Raw genomic sequence first — 24,195 nt, 5'->3', positions numbered from 1 at the left:
GAAATAAGTAAGGCAGTGGCAGACATCAGCAATGTTCTTACACTGCAAAAAGGAACTTTGCAGATAGAGTATGAATTCCATATGAATTTAGAATGTTTATTTTCTCCAAAGTATTAGAAACTAGTAGCTTTAGTCTAGTTTAAATAATGCTGTTTCGCTCTGCAACAGAGACATCCAGAGTGAAACGTTTATATTAATATTAATATATACAACCACCTCAAAAAGAAATATTTATATTAACTGGTAAAGTCAAACTACAGTCCATGCAAACTGCCTGAATGGTGAAATCTCACCATCAAGAGCACTCTATTGGTTCCCAATGTCATTCATTCACACCTCATTGGATTATACTTCAGAGCCCTCAAATCCTTCACAGCTCATTGGGCAGTCCAATAAGGATCCAATTTGGCATCTAAACAAGGTGTGCGCTTAAACCCATTACATCACACACGGTACACAAACCCATTATACCAGAAAACACTTTGTCCTGTTTTTCACACTAGACTGACATGGAGCCTTGCATTTGGTCACGTTAGGAGTTAAGCAAGCTTTTAGAGAACATTACATCAAACCAGAAGGCGATAAGAAAGCTAGTACAACTGTGTGCCATGTTAAATCCTCAAGCTAGTAACCTGTGTGTTTGCTTGCGTTCAACCTCTTCCCCGTCTAAGCCATTTGTGTGGTCATAGAGTGCCAGTTTGACGCAAGACAGCATCAATCAGTGTCGTCAATCTCCATCCATGCTACAAATGACCTTTGGTTAAGTGCTGCAAATGAAATGAACTAAATCTAATGTATGGACTCTCCATATGTTCACTTGCCACAGTGACGGAGGGGTTTAGAGATTCATTGATTTGGGGGTTTTCTGTGAGTGATTTGTGGACATTTCTGGAAACTTTGGATACACCTATTGAAAACTAACGACTGAAACTGTAGCGCAGTGAACCTAAAAAATGAACTAAGCCGGCAAATTAATTTAGTTGTTTTTTTTATGTTAAGTGTTGCTGAGCATTTTTGTTAAATCACACAATTTTTTCAAATCATTAGTTGTGCTTATAAATCTGAATAGAAATGATGTTGGCTGTTGTGTAACAATGGTCTGTTGATAAATGTTGAGTCAGAATGCAATGGGGAATCTCCAGAGAAATATTTAAGTAAGAATCTAAGCCAGGAAAATGAATGTTTCTGCAGTTTCACATATGAAGGCTCTGCCCAAGCCCAAGAGGATCTTGGGAAATAAAATGGGGAGAGACAGAGAGAGAAGTGTGTGTATAATAGTGAAAAAGATTGTCATATTGTGAAGTGAAGAAGCTTGGCAAGAGACATTGATTTAGACAGAGAGAAGGCCAAAAATAAGAACATGAAAATAAAAGAGAAAGATGTAGATAGAGATAGAGAAAGAGCGAATGGTGGGGGAGAGGGTCCTGTGGCCCTAGATACTCTGTGTCTGGGTGCTGTGAAAAGAGCACTGGGAATAGTTGAAAACCCCTTTGAAGTGTGTTCTCAGCTGAACCAGTCTGTCTTGAGAGAGATAAACACACACATCCCCTTGACATCGGCTCACGTGTCCCCCACACACACTAACAAGGAGTTTTAGAGGGGAGAGAGCTGATTTTAATAGGTGTAAATGTAAGTTTATAAAGATGATTTCTATTTCAGAAATAAACACCTTCATAACTTTGATGGACTATAGCAGTACAGTCTTTAAATAAACACCCTCTCAAGATCAGTCAAGAGGGTCTAGAAAAAAATCCCCTTTAATTTACAATCAATTGATTTAACTTCTCTACCCAGCACCCACATCTGCACTGCGACTGGCTCTGCAGTACTGTTGTTGAGACTTCACTCTACTGACTGTAGATTTTTTAATGGTGAAGGAGCATGCAGGTGATGCCGTGATGGTCCTTTCCCACACAGATGCACACAAACGTTGATGAAAGGGAAGTGGGGACTCTGAGAGGTCTGTTGAAGCAGTATTCACTGCCACAAGAATACCCAGAGAAATGGTTCGGCTACTGGAAACTACACAGCTTGATGTGAGAAAAGCCACAGTTTGATGTCTTTGTTAAAGGCTTAAAGAGTGTTTGAAGACATCTGGCCCTGAGACTGGGGGTGAGGAATGATGAAATCATTACAGGATACAGGATAAAGTGACATTCATGGCAGAGAACTGCCATACACATTCCTCCCTCAGATAGAGACAGAACCAATGGTGGAGGCTGGGGTGAGGAGTTAGCAAGAAACAAACTAGTGAACATTGTATGCTGTGACAGTATTATAAGTTCTGCATCTCAGTGAACTATTCTCAGAGTCCTAGCTGAGTAGCTTTTAGTCTCTCTGTCTTTGACATCAGCAACCCTGGAGCTGGGAAGATATCTAAACTCTCCGTCACCCGGGCTGTGTAGACTTGGGATTAGCAAGATCTGGGAGAAGCCATTCATGTCAACCCCCCTGGCTTCCTCACTCATGGTTTACACAGATAGTCCAGGGAGTGGGAGGGTAGGGGAAGGTCTCTATACAGGAAGGGAGAAGGGGGTTGCTAAAAGGGGTGAATACAGATGAGTTCAGTCCTGTTTATGTCTAGGCGTGTGTGTGTTTGTGGTGTGTGTGTGCGCCCTGGATTGTTCTGTGCTGTGGAAGACACTGACACACTCAGACACCAATACAAACCAACCTTTACCACTCCCTCCATACACACACACCTCATTAGTTACCTGATGAAGTGTGTAAGGTTGCACCAATACTGGGGGTCTATGTGGGTCATCTCCCTCTTGAAGCCTTCTCACACCACCTCCATATTCCACAGCAGGTGGGTCTCGTTGCACAATGGCACCATGGACCTATGAGGGGGCAGCTCTGCGTTCAGGTTGTCTGTGGCTGAGCAAGGAGGGGTGGAGGAGGAAGGCATTGCGGGGAAGAGGGAGGAGAGAGGGAAAGGAGATGGAGGGGAGGTTAGGGTTCACAGCAGAATGCACTCTCTTCCTCTTCTTCACAAACGTCATTCCCCCCCCCCCCCCCCCCGTCATTATCGCATGCAGCCTGCTTGCCTACCTGTCAAGCCCCTGGCCGTCCAGCTGTTCACTGTCAAAACAAACACAGAAACAGTGACAGTTAGTAGTCATGAACAACAATCTCAGTAAAGAGGTATTCACGGTATTCTGAGCCTACTATATCCTTCTGAGATACTATATATAATATATACTGTATATACCACTTTCCTCCTCCACTTTCTCCACTCTCCCCAATTTCTTTCCCTTCCACTCACCACTACTATAACTCTTTGCCCTTTCTCCTCTCCCCTCTATCTCCTCTCCACTGCCTCTCTTCTCTCCTCTCTCTCCTTTTCCTCTCCCCTCTCTCTCCTCTCCACTGCCTCTCTACTCTCCTCTCTCTCCTTTTCCTCTCCCCTCTCTCTCCTCTCCACTGCCTCTCTTCTCTCCTCTCTCTCCTTTTCCTCTCCCCTCTCTCTCCTCTCCACTGCCTCTCTTCTCTCCTCTCTCATCTTTTCCCTCTCCCCTCTCTCTCCTCTCCTCTGTGCTCCCTCCCCTCTCGTAGGGATAGACATGAATATTTACCACTGTCGTTGCCCCGGTAGCATAGTAATTCCCAAGCCACATCTGATTTGATCCCAGGGAGTGGAGAGGAGAGGAAAGAGAGAGATGTGGGCTAATGGGGAGGAGCGGAGTGCCAGGAGGGAGAGGAGAAGACAGGGGAAGACATAAGAGGAGATAGGGAGATGAGAGGTGAGGAGAGGAGGTAGGGGATATGACAGGTGAGGAGAGGAGGAGAGAGGAGAAGAGAGGAGAAGAGAGGAGAGAGGAGAGGAGGAGTGGTGAGGAGAGGAGGAAGGGGTGAGGAGAGTGATGAGGAGAGGAGGAGGGTGAGGATAGGAGGAGAGTGGTGAGGAGAGGAGGAGAGTGGTGAGGGGAGGAGGAGAGTGGTGAGGAGAGGAGGAGAGTGGTGAGGAGAGGAGGAGAGTGGTGAGGAGAGGAGGAGAGTTGTGAGGAGAGGAGGAGAGTGGTGAGGAGAGTGGTGAGGAGAGGAGGAGAATGGTGAGGAGAGGAGGAGAGTGGTGTCCAGCCTCTGCCTGAGACCCAGTACTAAGGGGCTTGAAACATACAGAAACACAGCACAGCATGACACCTGCAAGCTAACCCCATGCTATGTGCTTGTTTGTCACAGGAGAAAGGACACACACACACAGAGATAGACACTGTCTCACACACAGTAAATTCTCACTGGATAACACACTCCTAGTGTGTGGAATACACATGAGCTTGACCAAAACCATGGGAAAGCCCCTTTGGACGGGGAGTGTTGTTGAACCAGCTAACGCTAATTTTAACAGCTTCCTGCTGCAGGATACCATCCTGTTCAAAGCAGAGGAGTCGGAGATGGGCCAGAGTGATAAGTTCAAACGACGGCAGGTAGTCATGTGACTATAAGACTTGATACTTCTTCATACAGCTATAGCCTTTACAGTATGTCTATAACCTGGTTGACAAAAACTCAAACACATGTGCTGCTCTCTGTATAAGGTAAGATTAATTCTAGTCTCAATCTTGTAACACAATACTAAATAGAGGGGAGGAGGACATGCATTCTGAGTGTTGGAGAAACCACACTAGCTTCATCAAAGTCACATTACACGTGGCTTCACCTTCTCCACCTCAGGGGCGTAGCCAGAATCATCTTTTTGGGTAGGCCTAGAAAAATATGGACAGGCATCTTTTCATTTTTTTTTTACTTATTTACTTTGCGATGTGCACCCGGTGCATAATTCTTCTGAGATATTTCCGTTTTTGGGTAGGCCTTAGAACAATTGGGTAGGCCTGTGCCTACCCAGGCCTACCCGTGGCTACGTCTCTGCTCCACTTCTGAGTTTTTCACTAGACAGACAGTCCATATTAACATTTATCATCCCAATACGAGTTGAATTCAGAGTGCCATGACAACATGAATATATAATCTGTGAAATGTGTGGTAAACTGTGTATTTCTGTGTTTGTGTGTGCCTGTCTGTGTGTGTACAAGGTGTGTTTAAGTATAAGGGTATGTGTTTAAGTGTGTACAGCATGTGCGTGTGTGTGGTTCTAGGCCTTTGAAAGGATGCAGGGTGGTGATTCTGATGTGTGTGTAGATGAGATGTCGGTGAAGCTGGCATTTTCCATCTTGTGACAGATCCCCAGCCCCCGCTGTCTCACGTGGCGGTGTCCCCCCCCTCCCCTCCAGGTTTGACGAGGGCATTCGCATGGCAGTGTTGATGACAACATTCGAGAAGAAGAGAGCGCTAGGTCACACACCAGCAAACTAATACCTGCCCCCAGAGTCATGTGACTGCTTTACATGCACCTAGCCGAGTGTGCACGTGTGTGCATGTGTGTGTGTGTGTGTGTGTGTATTGTGGGTGGGTTGCTTCATTTAGGCCTTGACTGTCTCGGTTTCTTTTCCCCACCACTGGCAGAATTCACTCTGAAATTCAACCAAAGGTTCTCGAGGACTTTGATTTCTTAATTTGTCTCTCGACAAAACCCAGCAAGAGTTCTCCAAGAGGAGGACAGGAGTGTGGTACAGAGATTAGTTCCTTCCTAGCAACCATGTAATCCACTTAGGAACAGCCTCTATCGGCAGCCCCCTGCCTCAAAGACCCCCAAAGTTGGCAACAGGTATCTAAACATGGCTGGGTTGGAACAGGAGCTGTCAATGGAACCACCGTACCGTGCCAAGCTGAGCACAGAGACGGATGTTCCACGTGCCTCCTCATCCTTCACGTGTGGCTTGTGGTGGAGGTGGTTTGGATCCAATCCCACAACCCTCAACACCCCCGGTCTGGACACACTGAGCCCCCTTGCAGAGCCGGCGGACCAGGCGGTTTTTTCCTGTCGAGGGAGTCATCTCACTGTCCTCTCCTCTCCAGAGAGAGAGAGCCTCTCCTTGAGCCATGAATATTCATACTCTCCAAACTGGCAATCACTTCAGGCTGAGGATGTGAGTGAGTCTGTGTGTGAGCGTGTTGAGTCCAGAGCAGGCATGTGTGTGTTTATTGCGTGCTGTGGAGCAGGCCTCTGCAGGAGTGGTTCGTGTGCTGTGAAACAGACGTGTGTGTGTGTTGTGAACAGGGCATGAGTGTTGCAGACAGGCTGGTTATATCCGTTCTGAACTGACACAGAGGAGGTGGATAGTGAGGTATTGGAATAGGTGTTACATAACTGAAAAATATGTCATTATGAATAAAATAATGAAACATATTTTTCATTTAAGATCACAAAAGAAAGGGGATATTGTGGCGAGTGAGTTCAGTCAGTCTGGTCAGTCTGATAACTCTCTCGCTTCTCTCTCTCTCAATATCTTCCCCAGTAAAGAACTCGGTGAAAGTGTTTTAATATTCAGTGTTCTCTCTGTGAGCAAGTCTTCATTAGCCCTGCTAATTCCTCCAGAGTGAAACTTCTAAGCTGCTATGCTGTCATTTCCTGCAGGACTAGCGGGGTTAACAAAGAGTTGGACCTCTAAAAGTAATCAGCAAGGGACAGAATGTCAAGATGAAGAGAAAGAGAAAGAGAGAGAGATGGTATGAATATGTGTAGATATGTATGTATGTGTATGTGTATGTGTGTGTGTGTGTGTGTCTGTGTGTGTGTGTGTGTGTGTGTGTGTGTGTTTGTACGCATGTTTACTGTACAGTATGTTTGCTTTGGTAGTTTTCGAAATATCTCTTCACTTGCCAACTAAATTTAGAATTCAATTGATAGGGAGGAAGAGATGGAGAGGTAAACAGAGAGAAGTAGAGAGACACAGAGAAGGACAGAGGAAAGGAGATATATAGAGAGACACCAGAGATTTCTGTCACAGTAGGGTCGACCAGAACTTGATTAATCTGTGCTTGACTGAGCTTGCCTGAACTTGCCTTGTGAAAAGAAACCAGTGGAAAAGGCTCAAAAGTGCAAATTCCACCCATCCTAGATCTCCCAGCAGACTCAAACAAACGCTCATAGGATTTTAGGTCAGGTCAGACTTCTCTAGAGTCTAGAGAAACCCCCCCTCTCCCCCTCTGCCACAGAGTCAACAGATGAAACAGTTGTTGTGGTCTTACATGTGTATCCATATGAAGCAGCAAGCTCACCTCTCCCTCTGCAGAGAGATAAGACCACAAACTCACTCTATTATATTTTGAGATTCAGCTATTTTTGTACGTTGCCACCGATTGCAACAGATGTTCACTAAAGTGAGTGACTGACAACACCTGGATCTGAGACAAACAGATGCCACTATCCGTTCGACAAAATCTTTGAAAAGTTGTACAGTCCTGCTGCAGAAAATGTAATAAAAAATACACATCCTAATCTTAGTTGTTGTTGTTGTTGTTTCTCCTTGCTGTCAGAGGGAACATAACTTTGATCAAATCTCTGCCATCATCAGAACTATTTCTCAGGGTAGAGAGTACAATTATTTCTCTCTGGTGTACAGGGAACATTGCTTGGCCCTGTTAAGTCACTCAGCTTTCATTTATCTCAGCGAGCACTTTAATGTGCACTTGATTTAACTTCTCTGCTATTGCTGGGTAGGCAGGCTGGCACTTTGTGGTCCATTGAATTGGCTCCACTGTGCCAGGCATGGCGAATCAATCAATCTCCTGGCTATTGTGAGTGAAGATTAAAAGGTTTTTCTGTGTTTCACCTACTGTGACCCCTGTGGGGCCTACTTCTCCCTACCATAACCTTGACTACCCTTCACCCTCTTGCTGAGGACAAGTGGGGAGGGGGGGGGGGAGGGCTTGCTTAGCTTTCCCTGAGCACCCCTGCCTGTGTTCAATGACCAGTGGCAAAACTGAAACCTGGAGGAAGACAACCAGAGAGGATCGATAACAACATGCCTCTCCAGGAGACCCAAGAATCTGGTTGGCTCGGTGTACATGGGAAAATGACAGAGTAGGGCACAGAGAGAGAGACAGAGTGAGAGAGCATAGACCTGACTCGACAAGGCCATGTCTCACACAGGAAATCCATTTTTGACTGACTCGCTATGTTAAAGCGTTTGACTTTTGAGCCAGTGTATGTTTGCGGATCTGTGAGTGGGTTACTCATCACACAAGTGCTTGTCATCAAACCAGCTTAAGCCCTGAGCACAAAGGATCGACTGACAGTTATTCAAAATCTCTGCGCAACAGCCTGGCAAATAGTCTGTCTTCACTGGGTGTCACAGGACACAAAATGGCATGAGCATTCAAACTATTTTTGAAATGTGAATTCCTCTCATTGTTGCAGTTCAGTGCGCTTGCCTGTCACCAGAATGAGGGAGAAGGTGAAGGTTTGGGTGAGGAAAAGGGTGAGGGGGTCTAAGTGTTTTGATATTCTTCTTATTGGCTGTCTATACAGAAGCCTTATCCTCTCCAGTCCTGTCTGTTCTTAAATCTCCTTCGGAGTCAGTCCTTACAGGGCCCTTCCACAAACGCAGAACCAAGACCTCAGCAACTAAAGATAATCTCAGGTGTAGGTCACTAGAGCTTCTCAAGGAGATTAGTCTTGGAGGGGATCATTTCAGATTTCAAATACAGCTCATCCTGGAGATAGCTTGATGGTATAGGAAGCAGATTATGTCCAGTAGATGGTCAAACTACGAACAAAGGCACAATACTTTTTTACCTTCTAAAATTGTATTGGTTCTTTTTATGTTAACCTTAAACATAATAGAAATGGGAATAGAATAGAATGGTACAGTCTGTTCAATAAGGAGTCAGTATAGAGTGCTTTAGAGTGCATTGAGAACATGGATAAAGTGAACTAAAAGCCCAGGAGGTCTCCTCCCCTTCCCTCTCAGACACACCGTTGTGTTACACACACACTGTCATTTTCTAAATGGTATCCCACTGAGAAGCTGGGAGGAATACCTCATACTGAGACTCGCACGTAGCGGGGACAGTATTCTGTTGTGATAGCAACAGTGACTGATGGGCCGAGGTCAGTTGAAGCTGCCCTAGGTCGTTGCGATGACTGGTGGCACCTGGATGACACCTGGGTCGCCTGAATGTCGAGTCAAGCAGTATCTACTGTTAGACAGAGAATACAGGTCTGAGACAAGGCTGCCTCACCTCTCAGCATATGTGTGAGCATGTGTTTGAGTGTGTGCGTTTTGCATGCGGTATACAGGATGCGTGTTGACTGACTAACTGCCTGATTGACAGACTGACTGACTAAATCACTTGCCCGGACAATTTACTGACTGACTGTTTGAGCGTCTGCCTGACTGATCAAATACATATTGTATTATGTATACGAGGAGGAGGGTCAGCTCAGGTGGACATCATGATTGACACCCCGCATCCAAGGACAGAATGGAAGATTCCACAGAAGTCCCATAGAAATGGAAGGGTCCAAGTGGGATTATGCATTCCTGGAGGGGAGCAGCGGAGGGTTAGAGGGGACTGACGAGTGACACGGATGTGACAGACAGAAACAGACCCTGGCCACTTGGCAAACAAACACCGGAAAAGGGGTTGTGGGGGTTGTGATGGAGGGAGACAGAAATAAACTACATAGCCGGAGGAGGGAAAGAGAGAAAGAGAGAGAGAGAGAGAGACAGAAAGAGAGAGAGAGAGAGAGAGAGAGAGAGAGAGAGAGAGAGAGAGAGAGAGAGAGAGAGAGAGAGAGAAAGAGAGAGAGAGAGAGACTTGAATGAAGTCATGTGAATGATGGTCACATACTGCAGGAAGGGACTTTCCTAAAAGAGTGATGGGCCATTTTTAAACAACAGTTAAAGACAGCTTGTGTGTTTGTGTGTGTGTATGTATGGCCTAATCAATGGAGACTGTCAAAGTCTATAAATACAGATAAATAACATGGAGATAGCATGTTGAGTTGGCAGGAGAGACTCTCTAAATCTCCCATGGTTACATTTAACAGGCCCTGCAGCTTTACACCAAAGGCCAACTAAGGTATTTAATTCATGACAAAAGAAAAACGAAAATATATCTTGCAGCTTCATTTGTGTGTTCTTTCTTTTATTCCTTTTCTTGGTTTTCGCACATCTTCAAAACAACCCTAAATGAAACGAGTGGACTGATGTTTCAGAAAACAAGCCTTGCTTATTTGAATCAGCCAAGGCAGAATGTTTACCAACTACGTGCAGGACGCCAGTAGAACAACTTCAAACACCAGACAGACCCTTTAGCAATGGCGTAGTTACATCAGACAATGGCAACACTTCCCCTCCCAAAACTGTAATGAAATCAGAGTGACATGTCTTTTCAGGAGAGGATATCCGTAGGAATCCTTATACTTGTACTTGGATATAGTTAAGACATGCGTTGCTATTGTCATGACGATGAAAATCGATCCTTATGACCTGAGGTCAAAAATGATGGTGGACGGAGTCACGCCAGGTACAATCCAACTATTGATAAACGGCCTCCGTCTTAGCTGATCTGTCTGGACCGATCTCTCTGGAGTGTAAGTCTGGCCTCCAAACCTTCTTCCCTGCTGTCAAGGAGCAATAGGGGGTAGCAAGAAAGAGAGAAAGAGAGAGAGTGTGATAATGAAGAAGCAAGGAGATAGAGGGTAACAAGGAGAAGGATAAAGAGGAGTGACAGAGAGAGGCAGACATGAGGGGCAGAGAAGAGAGAGAGAGAGACAGGGAAGCTACGAAAAGAATGAGGGAGTTGGAGAGAAATAAATCAGGGAGAGAAAGAGATCCATAAAGAGAGAGAGACATGGAGGAGAGTAACAGTGAGAAGTAATATTAGAAAGAGACAGGTATTAGAGAGTAATTCAATTAATTAAATAAAGATTTGGTGTACCGGTATTTCCTTTACAAATCACTGCTCTGTTGAGGCTGTAAAAAGATCTGTCATCTCTATGAGCTGTCAGGAGCGTGTCTGGAGTGAGAGATTTGGTGGAGAGGGTTCTGCTCTGCTGTTTATCTTTAAACTGATAGCCCTTGACTCTTGACACGATCCAGAGACAGAGAGAAAGCGCACCAGAGAGAGAGAGAGAGAGAGAGAGAGAGAGAGAGAGAGAGAGAGAGAGAGAGAGAGAGAGAGAGAGAGAGAGAGAGAGAGAGAGAGAGAGAGAGAGAGAGAGAGAGAGAGAGAGAGAGAGAGAGAGAGAGAGAGAGAGAGAGAGAGAGAGAGAGAGAGAGAGAGCTGGAAGCACTATCTCTGTCTCCATGCCTCTCCAGTCTGCATAGTCCTGTCACAGATGAGATTTTGCTGTTGAGGCTCCTGGTGCTGTAACTGAACAGGTGGATGTAAGACCAGTGACATGGGAATCCTGTCTGCTGTTAAAGAACTCTGCTCCTCTCTGCTGTTCTAGAACGCTACTCCTCCCTGAAGCTCTAGAACCCTGCTCCTTTCTACTGTTCTAGAATGCCGCTCCCCTCTGCTCTGGTCAGACACATCTCCTTATCAGAACATCGCTGACCCATTAACTCTCTCTCTCACACACACTGCACACTCGCCTAGTGTTCACACACATTGCTCACCCATGCCCACACCAAGCGGATCCCTTGATTTATAGCCCTTGTCACGCCTGGAGGACACAGCTGGGGCACAGAAGAAGAGGGGGTGGACAGGGATGTACTCGGACACTGTGACTGCGACTAAGGCTGAAGACTATGAAGAGGAGGACAGGTGAGAGCAAGGAGGAGTAGGAGGAGAAGGGGTAAGACATGCAGGGAGGAGGAAGGAGAGGAGGGGTCACAGCCTGAGGGGAGAGCAATGAGGGCGAAGATAGAGGACCCAGTTCTAAAATGACATGGCAGTCTTCTAGCCATATCTAACATCAAGTGTGTCACAAGCCAATCAGTCAATCACAAACCTTTCTTCAAAGCTCTCCAGCAGCTGCTTACTTGACAATCAAATTATCCAGAGAGCGGGAATTCTAGTTGTTCTAGACTAAATATCCTGCATGAAAGGTTAAAAAGATGTCTTGTCTTCAGGGGACTGAGGTAAGAGGGTCCTGACAGTCCCAGGGAATTCTGTCAAGGCAAGCCAGGGGCCAAGTTTAAGTGGACTCAGAAAGCATGAAAATGTTATGAGGTCTTTGAAAGATGAATACAGGATTTTTCAGGATTTCACCTCAACTTTCTGGGCCAGCTACATGGAGGAGTCAGTCAGCAAATCCATCTCCAGGAAAAACGAACTGAAGAAGATTTAATAAAAACTCTGTCCAACTAATGGCCGTAACATCCAAGTATAAATGTGTTGGTTTACTCAGAGGTTTGATGGACAATCCTAAAAAAATAACAATGAGCAAATGAATATATTTCACCAAAGCTATGCCAGGGATTGCTAAAGGGAATTTTCTGCAGTTCCAAACCAACAAATAAGACTTGTTCTTTCATGCAAACTGGACCACTTAATGTTATAATATCACGCAGTTGTGGTGCAATTACATCATGTAATATAATGTGCACAATAATAATAATAATTGTGAAAAAAATGGCCCTGTGTCCCAGTTCTGACAGGGAGCACGTCCTCACAGTGGGATTGTTGACAGGGCTCTGTATTTAGACATGTCTTCTGGCAGCTTCTACAGGACATGGCTTGATTCCAGGGGAGTATGGGGCAGGCTGGACCCCGCCAGCAGAACTGTGACCCATGCTTCCCCGATCAGCCCTGCTATCATCACTTAGGGGTCTTACACTCTGAATATATATATATATATATATATATATTTTTTTTTTTTTACAGTATCATGGAAATGTATATACATTTCCATGATACTGTAAAAACAAACTGACTAACTACTTAAGGTAGTTAGTAACTTGTATTCAGGGTTATAAATGGTTGTACATCAGATCCTTTTGTTTTTAGAGGTACCAGGTGTTTTTGTTTTAGCAGTCGCAGGATCAAATCCCCCCTGTAATTTTCATTGCTTTGGATGAAAACGTCTCGTAAATGAACACATTTTATTATTATACTTTCCTCCAACCTTCCTTGAGGTAATCCCTGATCTAGCATGGCTGAATTGGTGACAGCGTGTTCCTTACTAGACAGCTGTGAAGGATCTAGGCAGGTCAAACTAGTGATTTCCCAGTTGAAGGGAGAGAGAAAGGATTGGTAAAGAAAACGTCTTTGGTCTTTATATATCAGATACCAGATAGCCTTCCTTCCCCAAGGAACGTAAACCTCTGAGAGGTAACTTCTCTGACGGTGATTTAAACATAGACTGGGTATAATTTATTATGGTATCAGTGGTCCAGCAACTGCATATTTTATTGTTTTGAGAACACAAGTTTTCAAATACTCTTCATTCCCTCGGCATGGGAATTATCATCAAATCCACACGAACAATCAATCCATGTGTGTTCTGATAAATATAAACGCACCACGTTCATCTACGCATAAGTGTGAACGGCTTTACAGCTTCACACTGTTAAAATAATCACTTTACAATTCACTTGTCAGCTACATATCCAACACCTCAACCCTGTCACACGCGTTCTGTTGCTCCTTATAATTCCTGTGATCTACTGCTTTAAATGACTAACACTATGAAATCAAAAGGGAATGTTACATTAGTAACTTGACTATGTAACCAGTCTGGCAGGACCTATTGTATTACATCCTCAAGAAGCATAAAATGACTTAGCCTACTGTAAAGCCTACGTAAATTGATTTTAAGGCCTATGACAATACAAATACAGTATGTTCCTTTAAACATTTGTATCCAATAACTCAGACTCACTAGCCTATGTCAAAATAAATCAAATGTCAAGTTTCATGATTCAAGAAAAATAAAATCGAGAGAAATACTCACCCAATACTCCAATCATAAAAAGTTTAAACACTGCGAATGCATTTGTATCCATCACGTTGAGAGTAAAGCCCTGCACAATCGGATGCTTAATGAAACCTCAGCTTGGAGACCAATGTCTGTAGCAAACCATAGTTATCCAAATTAACTGGAAAACCGCACGCTAAAGTTTCTCACATAGTTTAAGTGTTTTAGTCTTGTCTCAAGAACCAATGACTTGCTCCGGTCAGAGAACTCGGGTCGATCTTAGCTGTATCTTTCTTGCCCCACACAGACCTCCTTGTGTGATGCGCGTCCCCACGGTCCACGGTCCTTATGCAAGCCTTCACGGTAGAAGACTAGTGAGCTCCCTTGCATCCTTGCAGAGGGAGGGGAAGACGGAGAGGGAAAGCTAGGAGGACAGAGGACAGGAGAGGGAGGCGTTTAATTATTGAATTTTTTCGAAATCAAGTCTGTAGGTAAGCTTATTTTATATTTTAAATAAGGAAATGCCTTTTCTGATATCTTATTTCCAAGCTGACATCATTACAATAACTATAACAGAGCATAGACAATTACAATTGCATGGTACTAAATGTATAATAATATGATTTAAGTGATGTCATTACTTCTTTATTACAAATGTATTCTGCATTAGCATAATACATAGTTAAAACTTTCAACAACAAAAATATGCCAAAAATATTCCGAGGCTTGGATTTCATTCAGAAGAGTCGAGTGAGCGCCATCTTCTGGATTTCCAGAAATTGTTTAAATACACGCGGTACTAAAGATAACTACTTGTTTCCGCGGACTGTTAATGAAGAAGGATCATCGGCGGTCAGAAACTTTATTTGAAATTACAGCAGGACGCACCAACACTAGCCATATCAGGACAACTGACTAATAAAACAATGAAGTTCCGATCAAAAATGATTGATGTTGGGTGCTTGAATCATTTCACGCGTAAGTCTGACAGTGTTTTGTGAGCCTCAGTGGTTCTAGCTAGGTAACTGATACATACTGTACATACACTTTGACGTCAGCTAGCTAGAGTTACTACAGTAGTAGCTAATAGTTCTGGTATCTGTGATGGGTATAGAAAATATGTTTATTAAGTTCAGATACATGGCTCTGTGGCAACCAGATTTTTGTCAAGAATAAACGACTGCTTTAGGCATTGTAGACGTTGACAGTCACTCAGCTAACTATGTTCACGAGTCCTTGTTATTCCATCAGGAGTGGTAAATACCATATCCAAACTAACGAAGACATGCGTCCTGCGACTGACGACTGACAAGCTCTACTTCGTCCTCTCCGGCAAAGTAGCCAGTGGAGGAGTTGGGATGTGGTGCGAGCTCTCACAGGTGTGGATGGAAAGCCAGCTATTTCGCAATGAAGCCTTGGTCTGTATTAAAGGGTAATTGACAGTAATACTATTCTAGTGTGTGTTGAAAACTGTGTTGGTCTCCATCCTCAGGCCAACTTCTTTGATGAGTACCAGCTGGAAGGTGTGTCCGCTGACGCCAACGAGATCTGTCTGGAGATGGCCCCAGAGAACCTGTCCAGAGCCCTGAGGACAACGCAGAACGCCAAGACTGTCAAGATCAAACTGACCAAGAAGCACTGTCCCTGCCTCACCCTGGCTGCAGAACTGGTGAGACACCTTGACATGCGATTAGATCTGTTTCACCCAGCAGGGTCAGCTGGAACTGAGCCATCTGTCTGTGAGAACAGTGTATACAAGTTGAACAGCAAGTGTGCTATGCCATAGCTCAATATGGCCCAGTTTCCCAGACATGGATAAAACCTAGTGCTAGACTAAAAACTTTTTAAATGGAAATCTTCATAGAATTTTTCTCTTACTTTAGGACTAGGATTAATCCATGTCCTTTCACACCTCTCCTTCCATCTCTCTCACCCTCCACACAAACCCCTTTCTCTAACCTTGCATCCCTCTCTCATCCTTTTCTACTCCTCCCTCCCTCTGTTTTAACAGCCAACACTGTCCAGCATCAGTAGAGTAGTCACCCATGACATCCCAGTAGATGTGATTCCCAGAAGATTGTGGAATGAGTTCAAGGAGCCCAGTATGCCAGACTTTGACGTAAGTACATCATCAAACCTTCTCAGAGGCTAGCTAACTTGACTGAAGCAACATTGAGCTTCATATGGCTAATAACAAAAAAGGGTTGAGATCATTGATGATGTATGTGAATTCATCACAGGTCAGTATCTACATGCCACCACTGAAGACTATGAAGAATGTTGTGGACAGAATGAAGAATCTCTCGAACTTCCTGGTTAGAGTGAAGCACAGCCACATATATCTCAGATAATTAAGCTAAATAGGGGTTGGGTTTCCCTGTCAAGAACAAAGCATATGGTCCTCTGTAAGGTCTACCTGCTTGTCTGTCTGTCAGGAGATAGAGGCCAACCTGAGTGGAGAGATGAACCTGAAGATTGAGACAGACCTGGTCTCTGTTACAACCCACTTCAAAGACCTCGGGAACCCACCCTGGGGTAAGAGGGCAGTGAGGGTGGTTCGGTGACTACCGTTCAACCCTCCTAAGGAACAATGGAGCCAGTCTAAATCACTCTGAGAGATTCCTGCTCAGGGCACAGAAACACAGTTAGAACCTATGTGGAAGTTTAAGCCATTAAGATCAGTTAAATGTGGATGTGTTTGTTTCGGCTTCCTGCACCAGGTGAGGACGGTTCTCAGGAGCGGAGCCAGAGCAGGGATCCAGAGCTGATGGCCCGCACACGGGTTGACATCAGGAAGCTGCAGCAATTCCTTATGGGACAACAGGTCAACCCCAGCAAGGCCATGTGTAGTAAGTGTGTGTGTGTGTGCACCTCTTTTGATGGATTGAAGAAAGCTCCTCTAAAAGAGAGCGAAGGAGGGAAACAGGGATACATTTCAAGAGCACTGAAACACTGTTTTATGCTTCTTTCTCCAAGACATCATCCATAAGAGGATCATCCACCTGATTCTCCTGCATGAAGACGTGTCCTTGCAGTACTTCATCCCTGCCGTAGCTTGAGCGCCCACTCGTCTGGCTCACCCCCAGGACACTCACTTGGCCTGATCAGATGGACCCCATACCCCAAATGTTACACTTCTAGTTTGTCATATTAGCACTTCTAAGACTAGTTTGTCTGTCTTATATTTCTGGGCTTGATAAGTATTTGAAATGTTGTTTCAAACTGTAATTGACAGAGGTCTGCTTCTAACCATCGGTCTTTTCTACTGAAATGAATACTTTAATGATAATGTCATTCCAACAGTATTTTTTTGTCACTATGGACTGTTTTGTAGATATGATATTTAATGCTTTTTATGTTCCTATGTTGTGTTATAGACACCTTCAATGAAATAGGCAATTGCCGTATCACTCTACATATCCGTATTATATATTTTTTATATATACAATACATTGCATAATTATTATTAATATTGATGATCACAGTTTGTCATATGACCGGCATTCCATTGGTATATAAAATTTATACAATCATTAATTAATGCCTTTCCAACTTGTCCGCCAGGTGGCGCAATGTGATCAAATAAATATAAAATATTTTCTGTGGCTCAGAATGTGGCATGTGTCTGTGTGTGTTTCCTGGGTTTGAGTGTGATTATGGTTTTGGAAAGGCATGGCCAGGACTGAAGAGTCCAATCTCTCCTTCACAGTTTGAATGCAGTGATCCTGTAAGGCTTTAACCTTGCATGTCTGGATTGAAGGTACTCTATAAGCTGTGTAAGCAATTTTATGCATTTAAAGCAGCTCGAAGTGAATCCAGCCTTTTATCCCATTGATGCTTCTGTTTTTGGAGCTTGTGAGATTGCTTCTGCCAAACTACAGTTCCTTTATGTCCTTCCTAAATGTCCTTCCCAGTTCAAGAGACAGAATCACTTTATTGAAAAAGTGAGAGCACATTCTGTTGCAACCTGACAGAAGTGCTCACGGTCAGTAAGCATCATTGCCCACAATGCATATTACATGTGTCTGATTATCTGGTGGACCATGTTGGGTCATTACGTCACGTGTCCTAATAGTCAAGTTGTGTTTGCATAGTAATAGCGTAGTTGGGTTTAGCAAATCTATTTGTGTTGCTAGTTATTTTTGACAGTTTCCATAGTGACTGGCGCGACTTTCAGGCATCACAGTTCCTGTTTATGCACCATGTGGTTATCTTTATGACTGTTGTATTTAATGAAGGCGACTACTCACTGTCAGAAGTCACTTCCTGGCCCAATGTTGTCTATGGTCTATGGTTGCTTCTTGAGAGCTTCCAATACCATGTTGGAAGCCTGAAGACATTTGGACTTGGTTAGTCTCTTCCTGACATGTGGGGGACAAATGGAATATTGAGTCACTCATCCATATACATAATATATTCCAACAACTGTATGATAATCATGTATATGAGGAGTTCTAGTTACTGTTGTAGCTTAGCAGATTTCAATTGGGCCTAACACTTAATGTTCACAAGGTCTCCTCCTCTCCTCTTTTCCTCTCGTCTTCTCTTCTCCTCTCTTCTCCTCTCCTGTCTTTTTATTATTTCTTCCCCTCTCTGGTCATCAATCTGTCACAACACAGGAACAACAGTAGCCTGACAAACAAATCATCTGTACAAACAACAGATGTGACACAAGATGACAGGAAAGAGAGAGAGAGAGCGAGAGATTGGTGGAGGCTGAGACCGTCATGGAGACTCCCAGGCCTGCCAGAAAATAAAGCTCCTTTCCGAACCCCTTTTAATCTGTGTGTTGTAGCTCCGCAGGTGCTGAACCACGTAAAGGGGTTAGGGGTACATGCAGAGCATATCACAGCCTCCCAGCAGAGGGGGGAGTGGCGACAGCGATGCCAGCCTCCTGAGAGGTGCCCAGTGGGATGTTTGCTCTTTAAAGCTTAAAGAGTACAGTGTGTTTGTGTGTGTTCATACGTGTGTAGAATGTAAATGTATGCATTCTAAAAAGGGTGTGTGTAAGAGATCTAGAAAAATTGTGTGCAAGAGTTCTAGAAAGTGTATACAGTATACTAATTCTAAAACAAGGGGTAAGAACAAGTACCGCAGTTGATAGCAGCAGAGGTTTCAGAGTGAACCCACTGACCTTTCCTCTCTGGCTTGACAGTCAAACACTGACAGGTCTGGGAACACTACCTTCATAAACGAAACAGTCTGGAAAGGAGGGTTATTTTTTCTGAAGATATGAAAGATATGGTTGTGAGTGTGTGGGAGGGTCTGTCATTGCTAACTTGGTCTAATCTAAGCAGCTTGACTGTCATCAAACTCAGTAGCCCATCCTGGAGGTCACTCAGAGTGTGTTTGTGTGTGTGAGTGTGTGGTCTTGTTTAACTTCCCTGTTAGTAAACTAATAATAATTGACCCTGTACAACTTCAAGTGCTATTTTTAGAGGGATTTGGGGGGTTTAGGGTTATGGTTAGAATGACAAAAATGTTAAGGTTAGGATTACATTAAGGTTAATGTTAGGGTTAGGATTACATTAAGGTTAATGTTAGGGGTTCGGGTGAACATGATTTTGAATGGGAGTGAATTGTCGTTGCTCACTAGGATAGTAAATCAAACCTGTGTGTGCATGTGTGAGTGTTTCTAGGTGCGCTGCACATTTCTCTGTCTCTCCCTGGTCAAATCTCTGGATGGTAAAAGCTTACCCACACTCCAAGGTCCGACCTCTTAAGCCGTAGAACAGATAAGAGGTTCTATGTATTAACCATGGCTCCTGACCTGACCCCCCCAACCATACCGCCACTCCCTCCTGCTGCCTCTTCCTGCAGATTTCTGGCTGAGAGTTCTGCTGATTTCTTTTGTGCATGTTTGAGTGTGACTCTGTGTGTGTGTGTGTTACTGATTAAGTGTATGAAACGAAGGATGGAGGGACAGGAAGCGGTCAACCTTTTGTTGACCTCGCCGTGACCGTAGAACCACCTTGAACACTCTTAGGCAGCAGTCTCCAGACGTCACATGACCAGTCTGCATAAGGCTGGATTTTTGTTGGCATTAGGGGTAGTTTAAACTTCAAAGGTTTACAGTCTAGAAGCTGTTTTAAGTGTGAAAGGTAAGCAGGTAAGGTTAGGAGGTCAAGTTTACCATCAAAGAATGTGAGGAATGTAGACTATTATGTTGACTTTGTAAATTGTTAAAGCCTTGAAACCCTTGTAAAATCAGCTGCTGCATGGGAGTGGTTTGAGGTGGTCATTGTTTTATACAATGGAAGACCACCTTCAGCCATAGGGTGTAGCTTCAACGGTCTGTTGGAGAGGACCAGGACCCAAGGAGTCACCATGTAGAAGCTCCCCCCCCCTCACCCCCTTCCCACACACCCACTGGAGCAGGGTATCTTGAAGCGACGGAGCTTCGATCCGCTCAACAGAGACAGCCGATGAGCGAAGCTGGGCTCGCGTGCAAAGGCTCGCCTCAGTCACAACCAGTGGGGCTTACATCTGGGTTCAGGCCAGGCTAATCTATATGGCTGTGGAGAGGGATGTGATAGGATTTACATACGACCCTGAAGGCTTCTGTGTGAGCAGCTGCAGAAGCAGGGCAGGGCAAGGACGGGTCTGACAGGACTGTACGGTTGCGCTGCGACTTCTGCCCCCTCATCCCCTGGCACAACTCTAAATCTGATAATTACCAAGGAAACACACCAAAACAACTGGATGCGAGCCATCTGGTTGTGTTGGTTGTTTTTAGTAGACTGAGATGTTTGTTGACCGAAACCACTGTAGTCCTGCTCTCTTCACAAAGGCTATACTGGTCACCTTCCTTCATGTGTAGGATGAGTTGTACTAGAGAAGATGACTTAAGTGAAAGGCTCAAAGCCATCTGCTTTCAACAAGTAAAACCTAATTGTATTAGGTTTTACAGTGAGATCATATCATTATAAGTACATCATACATTTCTAACTATCTCTGAGGATATCAACAGTCTGCATTTGAAATAGTTGGAAGCTTTAATTGATTTATGATGTTAAGATTGTAACTCGTTTTAATATGAGGTACTTTATGGACATTGTTAGAAACATTCACACAGATGAGTTCAGTTTGTGTGCTGTCGGTTTCTCCCTTTTGTACCCATCCACATTATTTGATGAATAAAATCTCTCTGTTTCTCTTTTCCTCTTCACTCTCTTCTTTCCCTGGACCCAGACACCAACCCGAAGAGATTCATTTCATTTTCATTATGGAACCAGTCTCACCCACCCACATGCTTGAGGAACTATGTATATCGAGGCATGTGAAGCATAGAACAGACAGACACTGTCAGATTGATTGGCTGCCTGTTTGTGGCTGGCAAGCTGGTTGGCTGTCTGGTTTGGAAGATGTATCAAATAGTGGAAGAGTAGAATATAACTTTCTTACACACAAACACACACACACACACACACACATATATACAACACCACCTTCCAACACAGTCCATGAATGTCCCCAACCACACACTTAACTAAGCCCCTGCTCATTGTAATTTACTCTGTCTGGATCTGTCTATACAAGTCACACACTCTAAGTATTCTAACTGTCATCTGTGAAATTATCATCTACATGGCATGCGTTTGTAAAAGTGTGTAGGCATACAAGAGGGGGAGGAATTGACTGAATTCCACGATAGTAACCGATGAACAGATGAATCCCTATGTGAGTCCCCACTGAGGAGATATATATCGTTTGACTCGAATAAGGAAAGAAACAATAGTGAAAAATACTATAATTTTAATATTCTCACGTATAAAATTCAAACAACAAATAAATAATTGTACACAAAAATAATATAATACGGTAACAGCTTCTCGGGTGTATGCAGTTTAATGTAGGAATGTCGATAATCAAACCAATGATGCTTCTCCGAACAGAAAAAGGTATTAAAAGATTAACAAAGAGATTAACCTTTCCGAATGAAAAGTGCAACAAATTTAATGATAGCCTAATTGACTGATGTAGGCAACAGTTAAATCCCTCCAGCATCTGTGCATAAGGGAATCCCTGTAAATTTGACCGCCGGATGAACTCGACAGATCGGATTTGCTCCCCATTTCAACTCCAAACGTTCATTTATTATTTTTTTAAATTGTGAGCTAGCTACATTTTCACCGGTTTTTGTTGTTTCAACTCGATAACTAGCCTAGCATATATAAAACTAAAGGCAAACTGTGTTAAGAAAGACACAGCAACACATTAATTTGTTGGCTACTACATTGTAAAGCCCACATAACGTGTCTATTTTTAGATATAAAACGCACCATTCATAAAAAGACATATCCAAGTAAGACGTTTTCAAGAATCGCAATATGTTCCATGGAAATTATCCGCTGATATTTTGTTTAAAATATAGGCTAATCTTACAAAGGAATCGTAGGATGCTCTTAAAATATCCTTCCCGTTTTGGCTGTTGCGTTGATCTCCGGAGCGGTGAGTTCCTACCAAGAACAGCTAGAGATTTGTTGTGCGGTACCTCGCGTGTGATCCCTCCCCTTGCCTTACAGAAATGGTGTGTGTGTGTTTGTGCGTGCGCGTGAAAGAGAGAACTGCGTGGCTCGCTGGCCGTGTGTGTGTGTGTGCGCGCGCAGACTGTTTGCGAGGCAGTGGCGTTGCGTGCGAAGAGCTCTACATGTCATTCAGAGGAATCCGCCACCTGAAACGCAAGGAAGTGAAGGCGACTCAATTGGGTATAAAGCATCAACATCTGCCCCGAGCAGTGCAAACTGATGAAAACATCAGGTCAGAACTCGGGTCGAGCAGTCGCTATACTTTCCCGAGGAATAATAACAAATATCGCCGTCCTACAGACTGACAGTCTTATCCAGTCATTATATCTCAATTCAACTGAATGACTTTACCAACACTATACTGGAATTAAACAGTACACCTGCTTGGTAAGTGTTTCATTTTAATAATTTAGATTAGTTCTTTGAATTGGAAATGGACAACTTTTCATTAGCCTACTTAATTTGTTTACTTAATGTAAGGAATACTTTTTTTATGATTTGGCGTGGCTTTTGGTTGTGTTTTGTGCTGTTTACTGCTGCGAAACAAATAGCCTATGATATAGCCTACTTTCAGCGCTGTTTTGATAAACCGCCTTATATTTTTCATGTGTAGCCTACCCTAGGATTATAGAATAGGCCTATGTAGCCTATTATTTCTCAGTATTTTAGCACGAGACTTCTCTCCTATAACCGGGTCTCTTAAGGGCTTGCTATTTTATTCTTAGCCTAATAAGACAGTGTTTCGTGTTTCGCTTGATGTCATAACGTTACGTGTATCTGTGTTACTAGTGTGTACAGTGTTCAGTGCTTTATCGTTACGGTGAAAACTTTTCTCCATCCTCCATCTGTAGCGCACCTGTTACCTACACGGAGCGCAAGACCATGATTCCGCCCGGCGACTGCATGTACGCGGGCCGGAAAAGAAGGAAACCGGTCCAAAAACAGTTAAGGATATTTTCAACTTTCTTTTTCTTTTTCGTTAGGTTTATCTTATCTGTTTATCCTAACTGGATGGACGTCTAGTTGTTTGTATGAGCTCCACGAGATCTGATTTAACGCTATTCTCCTCAACGTTCTCTACCAGTTACATGAAAAAGGCATTGTTGGAAATGCATCCCAACGTTAACATAACATCTCCCTTCAGAATCGTGTTGTTAGATGGCTTGCATATGTCATATGATCCTTATGAAGGGTTAGCGTGCGACGAGCACGAGGGGCGTGGGAGGTCACTGCATGAAAACCGAACCCAGAGCACATATAGACAGACAAACACACAGTGGATAGGCAGACCCAGTAGTGTAGTCCTGGGTATACGGAGGTACATGGATGATACCAACTTCTTTTTACAGATGTACAGTACACACATATTTGTGGACACAATACCATCTGAATAAATAAAACCTTACATAACATTAATAAATCAGCGGTTGGAGTACAGAGAATTCTCCAGTTACCACAGCACCAGGAGAGACCAGCGGATCTCTCCTTTGCTTTTGTCATTAGTAGCCTACAATTGGAAATTGAGAGATTTCAATTTATCGGGTACTTATTGCAAGAGGCTGAGAGAAAGAGAGAGAGAGAGAGAGAGAAAGAGAGAGAGAGAGAGAGAGAGAGAGAGAGAGAGAGAGAAGAGAGAGAAAGAAAGAAAAGCATGATTTGGAAAGGAATTAATGAAATACTTTGTGCCCCTCAGGAAACCGACGTCTGTGAGTGAAAAGACCAACCCGTCGAAGCGCCACCGGGACCGCCTGAACGCCGAACTGGACCGCCTGGCCAGCCTGCTGCCCTTCTCCCCAGACATCATCTCCAAGCTGGACAAGCTCTCCGTGCTGCGCCTCAGTGTGTCCTACCTGCGGGTCAAGAGCTTCTTCCAAGGTAAGAACACCCCTCTCTCTCTCTCTCTCTCTCTCTCTCTCTCTCTCTCTCTCTCTCTCTCTCTCTCTCTCTCTCTCT

The 24,195-nt window shown here is 43.9% G+C and overlaps 3 protein-coding genes across 5 annotated transcripts in view; 2 read left to right on the top strand and 1 right to left on the bottom strand.

Annotated features, from left to right (window-relative positions):
- Window positions 1-14,106, bottom strand: part of LOC134035151 (receptor activity-modifying protein 3-like) — a 16,830-nt gene extending 2,724 nt beyond the window's left edge. The window contains 3 exon segments of the mRNA XM_062480024.1: window positions 2,715-2,877; window positions 3,052-3,081; window positions 13,751-14,106. Coding sequence (XP_062336008.1) covers window positions 2,715-2,877; window positions 3,052-3,081; window positions 13,751-13,802 — 245 coding nt within the window. The 5' untranslated portion in view covers window positions 13,803-14,106.
- On the top strand, window positions 14,069-17,321 carry hus1 (HUS1 checkpoint clamp component). 2 transcript variants are annotated; one of them, XM_062480023.1, is made up of 8 exons: window positions 14,069-14,205; window positions 14,966-15,093; window positions 15,207-15,383; window positions 15,726-15,833; window positions 15,955-16,029; window positions 16,150-16,249; window positions 16,435-16,563; window positions 16,691-17,321. In XM_062480023.1, the coding sequence occupies exons 2-8, from the start codon at window positions 15,073-15,075 to the stop codon at window positions 16,771-16,773; spliced, it is 693 nt and encodes a 230-aa protein (XP_062336007.1). In that variant the 5' UTR covers window positions 14,069-14,205; window positions 14,966-15,072; the 3' UTR covers window positions 16,774-17,321. The 2 variants fall into 2 exon arrangements, with proteins under 2 accessions (XP_062336007.1, XP_062336006.1); XM_062480022.1 differs by lacking the exon at window positions 14,069-14,205 and adding an exon at window positions 14,518-14,692.
- A 5,066-nt stretch (window positions 17,322-22,387) lies between these two features.
- The window catches only part of LOC134034972 (uncharacterized), a 40,216-nt gene continuing 38,408 nt past the window's right edge, over window positions 22,388-24,195 (top strand). For both annotated transcript variants that reach the window (XM_062479717.1, XM_062479718.1), the window contains exons 1-3: window positions 22,388-22,629; window positions 23,094-23,186; window positions 23,936-24,117. In XM_062479717.1, the coding sequence (XP_062335701.1) occupies window positions 23,125-23,186; window positions 23,936-24,117 (244 nt within the window). In that variant the 5' untranslated portion in view covers window positions 22,388-22,629; window positions 23,094-23,124. The remainder of the gene's footprint in view (window positions 22,630-23,093; window positions 23,187-23,935; window positions 24,118-24,195) is intronic.

This window comes from Osmerus eperlanus, chromosome 15, assembly GCF_963692335.1.
Source record: "Osmerus eperlanus chromosome 15, fOsmEpe2.1, whole genome shotgun sequence".
NCBI classification, from domain to species: Eukaryota; Metazoa; Chordata; class Actinopteri; order Osmeriformes; family Osmeridae; genus Osmerus; species Osmerus eperlanus.
Note: the sequence above shows the minus strand (reverse complement) of the source record. Positions and strands in the feature narration are given on the sequence as shown.

Coding starts and splice junctions, on each gene's coding strand:
- hus1 (XM_062480022.1), top strand. CDS start 14,641: ATGAAGTTCCGATCAAAAATGATTGATGTTGGGTGCTTGAATCATTTC. Junction 16,030..16,149: donor AGAATCTCTCGAACTTCCTG/GTTAGAGTGAAG, acceptor TCTGTCTGTCAG/GAGATAGAGGCCAACCTGAG. Junction 16,250..16,434: donor CCTCGGGAACCCACCCTGGG/GTAAGAGGGCAG, acceptor TTCCTGCACCAG/GTGAGGACGGTTCTCAGGAG.